Source organism: Diaporthe amygdali (assembly GCF_026229845.1).
Source record: "Diaporthe amygdali strain CAA958 chromosome Unknown NODE_22_length_803717_cov_65_427750, whole genome shotgun sequence".
NCBI lineage: Eukaryota > Fungi > Ascomycota > Sordariomycetes > Diaporthales > Diaporthaceae > Diaporthe > Diaporthe amygdali.
The window spans coordinates 509,300-515,592 of record NW_026517042.1 but is presented as its reverse complement, the minus strand read 5'-3'; the positions used below and the strand labels follow the sequence as shown (position 1 = coordinate 515,592).

The following is a 6,293-nucleotide window of genomic DNA, read 5'->3' as shown; positions in this document are numbered from 1 at the left end:
ATGCTCTTCACACCTGTCATCGCACTGGCCGGCCTCGCTGCCGCCGCCCCCCAGGGCCTTGTGTACAGACACGCCACCAATGAAACCGTGCCCGCATATAAGCCAGTCCCCCGCTCGATCAACAACATCAACGGCACCGTGCCCGTGTACAAGAAATTCTCCCGCTCGATCCATAATGTTAATGGAACCTTCCCCGTGGGCACCAAGAGCTCGGGCTCGACCGAGAGCGTCGAGGTGTCAGACTTCTCTGTGCAAGAGAAGCTCCAGGGCCTGGGCCCCAACGTCGAGAGCATCGCTAGCGTCTACTTCCAAATCAACGGCAATATCAGCTGTAGCGCTGACAACCCGGGCGCCGTGGGCACCGTCTTCGGCTGTGGTGAGACCGACTACTCCTTCGGTCTCCTCAACGGCACCACCTCCAAGTACTCGCTGAGGCTCTACCACCAGACCGGTGTCGCGTAAGTTCAGGCCAACACACTCATGGTTGGACCATACAGACTGACAATCAATGAATAGTGTCGGCAGAACAGGCCAAGGTGACATCCCGACGGTCCCCCACGCTGGTGGCTCTTCTGCCGATGGCAGCTATGAGATCAACAACCAGATTGGCACCACTGCCATTGTCATCTCTTCATCATAGACAGTCATGACCTGAGACCTGATGGTGGATTTTGGATACTAGGTACTGGTGTTTTTAGGATGTTATAATGTGCAAACCACGAGATTAAGACTTGTATATATTGAAATGAAGACCTTGAAAGATCAATTAGAGGCATATCGTCCCCAAACAGCCATTTCTCCCATCGATACTTAACGACAGTGTTCCAGAACACTTGTTCCAGTTGTCTTGGAGTGGCCTTGATCAAATAGCATGCCAGTGTGTAGATGGTGGCGTGTCTGAGTGGTTAGAATGGTAGTGAAAATGCCGACCACCAAGCAAACACGATTTCGACTGCGAGGGCGAGCACACCGTTGTGACTGTAACGCCAAAGACACCGTACGGAACGATGAACTCGGATCCCAACTTGTATCCGGGCACCGCAGCCGGCTAAACAAATCAACCGATCTCACATCTCGTATCGCTTGGGGGTCGGTTGTGGACTTGGTTGACAGACTCCTAATAGGAAAAGCGAACAGCAAGACACCCACTGATGCCAAAGTACGGGACTAAGAGCAGTGAGGCGATGAGGTAGCTGTCCACGCTCGCTTGATCGGGGCGTCCTTCTGCCCCGAGGGACGAGCCATAGAAGCCCAAAAGTTTCTGGGTCGTTCAGAGACCCCGGGTCCGACCGCAACCCACATCATATGTCTGCCCCTTTTCACTGCCAAAACTGAGAGTCTGTCAAGGCTAAAGGACGCGCGCCTTGCGAGGTCAAGCAAAACCTAATCGGCCCACGCCAGACTTCAGATGATTGTCTGTTCCGCACTTGCAAGACCAACAAACGGTGCCGTGCTGCCTCATTGAGGAAAATAGTTGCGCAACGCTGTATTGAACCACGGGTAACGCCAGAGAGCAATGATCCAACTCCCGCTCATAGCCTGGGCTGGTTGGGTTAGCTTGTCGGCGATCCTCAAGTAATGAGAGGCAACGATCTCTATGTCGTGATGAACCGAAGATCGACCAGAAAAGCCGGAGGCGAGGTCGGCATCCTCGGTACATGTGAATGATGGAGGTGCAAGCACCCAATCGGCGAGGCCTGCCCCGGGAGATCCGCATTGTCGGGTGGATGGGCAGATGTGATGGGCCAGCGGTACCGGAGCCTTATGATCGACTGTCCCGCACCTTAGAATGACGATGCCGCTCGATAAAATAGAGAGGGATGCAGGCTTTGTTTTGGCGGGGTTATCTCGGCTGTCAGGTTAAATAAGCCTCTATCACCGACGGGAGAACTAGTGAAAGGGGAGGTGGTATTGCGCTTGATGGTTTGTGGGATGTGACAGGCCGTCTTGGTGGACAGTGACTGGCAATGTTGGAATGCATCCGGACGAGACGAAGGAGAGCCGCATAAAATCCTTCCGGGCGCCGCGTTGGCGGAACGAAGCAAGCAGGGACGCTGCCGGTAGATGGGATCCGCCGCCTGCCGTTATGCGCAATGCTCATGCTCATGCTTTGATGCTTATGCCTCACGCGGAAGTTAGTGTGGGCACCGAGAATTGAGATTTGAGGCGGCAGAAATTCTGCATTGCGACGTTGGTGAGATGGCAATGCCTTGAGATGTGTGTGTATGGTGGCATTGAGCCATGCAGTGGGGTTAACTGTGCGACGACTTACATGTCTAGGCCGTGGCCGTGGAAAAGCGCAGCCTGTAGTTCGATGGGGCAATGCAAGATGAGATTGATGTGACTCCCAGCATCGCCCTGTCATTGTCGAATGCTGCCCACCATCTTCTCAGTCGGCAGCAGGTGACATGACAGGCAAAATGTGACGGGTTACTGGCGGTGAGTGGGCAGCTTTTGAAGAAGCAAGTCCTCAGCGCCAATGAACAACAAGCAGTGCTGTGTGAGTAATGAAGATAAGAGAGACACTGAATGTGACGAGGGTCAATCAATCTGGTTCTGATTCTGGTTGGCGCATTGGCGCCGTCGCCTCTTTCACCAGCAAGTGTACTGTAGGACTGCCGGACTGCAGGACGCAGAACTGCAGTGTGTGTAATGTACCACACGTTGTCGTCGGGTCGAGTTGAATCGGATGGATTGATTGAGTGTGGGGAGAGGGCTGGGCGCTAGGATGTGCACGTCTGAAGTTAAACGGGAATAAGCATCACTGCATCGGTTCTGCACTGTGCTTGTCCCTGTGTCCCTGTGTCCCTGGTGTCATGGGCTCCTTCCGCTTGGGGCGCCTGTACCGTTTTTAGCAGCGGCGGCGGCAGCAGCAGCAACACACGCCTGGATGCTGGAAGGCGCGGTCAAGCGGCCCATCAAGCATAACCTGGCCCTGCCTGGGCATCCCACACTAGATGCTGGGGCGTCAGGGTGTGTGTGTGTGCTAAATGCACCAAGTGCCGAGTTGGAAAGATCGACCCTGCAGACCCGTCCTCGACGGGCCTTCTGGGGCTTCTGATTTGCTGCATGGAAGTGACTTGGGTGGGCCTGCCGTGTCTGGTGGGCCGATGGCTGCAGAGATTGAAATGCGAGTCGGAATTGCTCCTGGTTCTGTCTGGAGGTATCTTTTCTCTGAGTCCGCTCTACTATTATGAATGAACATGACGCTCCGGAGTGCCTGGCGTGCTAGGTATCATGGTATGCAGCCCAGCAGCATTTCTCGTGCCCTGCGTACTTGGCGACGTTTGCAATAGTGAAAGAAACCATGGTTCATAGCTGACCGACCCAGCAGTCTTTGATGTATACTCTGCAATATAGTATGCGCCGCTGCCAGCCAGAGTGCCGCATGCCTAGATAGACTAAGTACCCACGTAGTATGCGACGAAAACCCGAAGCTGGGGAAGAGGATCACATCCGCACGAGGCTCTCGCGGATCAATTGTACACAGTAGAGACATGTCGTCGGGAGCGGACCCGATGACTGAGCGGTCAACGGGATTTGCTCGGGGCTCCAACCTTGTCTGCCATGCTGCAGGCCGCACGCACGCTTGCTTGTCCTGTCTTTGCTACCATGGTTGGACCTTACACAATACAGGTGGCGGGCCACGAGACCTGAAAACTCGACTCTCTGTGGTGCTACCGTGACTTCAATTGCTGTTGACCCAGCGCAGATACAGTAGTAGATCGGCGATAAGGTGATCTCACCTCTGGCGCCTGTTTGGGGGCTGGGAGCCGGGAAGCCAGGGAAGCGTCGACATGTTCGGCACTATCGGGTGGTATCGTGCGATGTGTTGCGTTGCGCTGGTGGTTGCGTTGCAAACAAACCTTGGAAGGTCTCGAGCTAACCTTCACAGATATTATTCTCTTCCGCGACTGGCCAGCCGGCCTGGCAGCCCAGTCAATCTTCCCCAGCGTTGCAACCCCTTGATTCCACACTAGCGGCGGACAGTGCATCGGATTGTGTTTGCTGATTGTCTGGATTGTCTATCGCGTCGTGCTGTGCTACAAAGTCGTCGCACCTAATGGCCCTGTCCGCTTAGAACTGCCTGGCTTGGCGCCCGCCCTGCTGCCTTGCGTGCGCGCTTGAGTCTTGACAGCAGGCCTGACTTGGCGCATGTATTATGCGGGGGCCCTGGAATCCGGAGAAGAGGACGAGACAGATCGCGATCCTGCGCCCGCACAAACTCACTTGTTATCACCACTTGTCATCAACACTTACCGCCCGCCTCGCAACTCTCAATGGCACCAGGAAAAGGGTAGATTAAGGCCTCGGCGGGAAACGAAACACGCTGAGCCTCCTGTGTCCACGAATCGCCGGACCCAAAGCATTTGGCTTGGCTTCATTAGCCGGCATTTATGCTTTTCGTTTGTTCCCCCGAGACTAGCGGCATTAGCTGAGCCCTACGCAGAACCGTCACAACCAGTTCTAGTGTTCCTGGACCAGGACCGCAGATTTCGAAAGTGCTACTGTTAGCTAGTATCTTCGTATGGGTTACACTGAGGGGCATGACAGTCAGAGGTGTGAGGAGGGGCTTACGCCTCCAAGGGTAGACCTGTCAAGCACCTCGTTCTTGACATTGGTGACATGACACCCTTTGCAATCAAGGCCAGCCACTCGACGACCGTTTTCTTGTTCTAGCTCTCGCCCTTGGGAGATTAGGCTCAACGCCGTCTAAGAGACCTCTAGAGGACCAATTGCAGGGACTTGGCCCGTTTGTTCCAGGCCACTGGTGCAAACGTCGTCATGCCTGATGTCAGTCCCTGGGATACCTTGGCAGGCTGTGGTGAAGAAAGAAAAAAAACCTTTTTTGGGGCTCTTTTTCCGGAATCCTTGCCATCGACATGGTCATATTGGGCGAGCCGCTATACGCTTGCCAAAACTGCAGTACATGAGAAATAGACTAGGTAGCAGATTATTACTGCGTAAAAAGCTGTCTGCACGGCCGGCCAAGCAGCAATTGGCAATTCGAGTCATGGACCACGGCCCCTTCAAAGCAACTGTATTGTGCATAGGGCCTGACTTCAGCTATGACCGCCTCACGGCTGACTGCATGCGGCAGGAGGTCGCGAAGAACTCTGTTAGTTGGGTACCTGCGGCCTCACAGTGTTGGACTCGGTCCCAGCAGCAGATGCACGGTCTGAGCACACACGTTTGCCAGTAAGCGTCCACCACATGGCAGGCAAGACACACCAAGCCAACCATCATCGCCATCGCCATCGCCATCTTCATCTTCGCACATCACTCGCGAACAAGACAGCAGCGATAGTGGATGTGCGGTCAAGGCAGGGCAACATCAGATGTGCTCGCCCATTAGACAAGTGCGTCCTTGCTACTACCACCACTTGCATGGTGCAAGCAAGTAGACTAGAAAGCCCGAAATGCGGAGAGGAAACATCCAAGATGGCGGCGATCGGCAGAGGACAGACAGACCCTGACAGACCCCAATCCATGGGCAATATCTGAATGGACGATGGCCGACCAAGCGGAAATTAATGGGCTGCTCTTGCTGTTGGCCCCCCGCTCTGGGCCGTCCCCATGCCTTTGTGCTGCCTTCGTTTTTGCTGTGCGTCCAGCGGCCCTGGACCGACACTGTATGGGTCATATGTATCCGTGTATCCCCCTGGACCACCCACCCCCGTCTGTCACAGGCGACAACTTCGCCCTCTTGGTTTTTCTGCCCTGCACGCACCGAGCCTGCGGTTCCTCTCCTATCCCAAACTCAGCTGCACTGCACTGCACCCAAGAGGCACCCAATCCTCCAAAATCTCAGCCGCGAGAGGAGGAAGCAAGCCCACGCAGCTGCATCACTTCACCACCTACGGACCTCCCCATTACTCACCTCCCCCTCCCTCACCTTCTACCATTCGACACTGTCGCTTGTCGCTCCTTGGCCTTGTTCCCTCCTTTTGCCTCCTCTTTTTTCTCCATCAACCAAAGAGTGGACCGGCTGGCGACGGGACCGACCTCACAGCTAAACCGCATGTCTGGCTCGCACAATACCGACCACCACCACCACCACCCTCCTTTATGCTAATCCAGGCCTTAGAGCCGAGGTCTACAATAATCCAATAACACCATCGCGCGGACCGAGGCTGCTGGGCAGGCACTGCGAGGAGAAACGCTGGAAGGGAAGAACAAAGCCACGAGTGGCGGAGGCCTGGTGTCGAGCCTCTTGTTGCTGGTGAACTTTTGCTGTTGTTGGTTGGGATACTGTATTGCCTTTTGCTGGCCTCGGAACTTGTTCTGGGTCC

At 55.0% G+C, this 6,293-nt stretch overlaps 1 protein-coding gene across 1 annotated transcript; it reads left to right on the top strand.

Moving 5' to 3' along the window:
• J7T55_004633 (uncharacterized protein) lies at positions 1 to 640 on the top strand (the record flags this gene model as incomplete). The annotated part of the gene is made up of 2 exons (XM_053130343.1): positions 1 to 458; positions 517 to 640. 2 exons carry the CDS (start codon positions 1 to 3, stop codon positions 638 to 640), a joined length of 582 nt encoding a protein of 193 aa, XP_052991561.1.
• Positions 641 to 6,293: the final 5,653 nt, after the last annotated feature.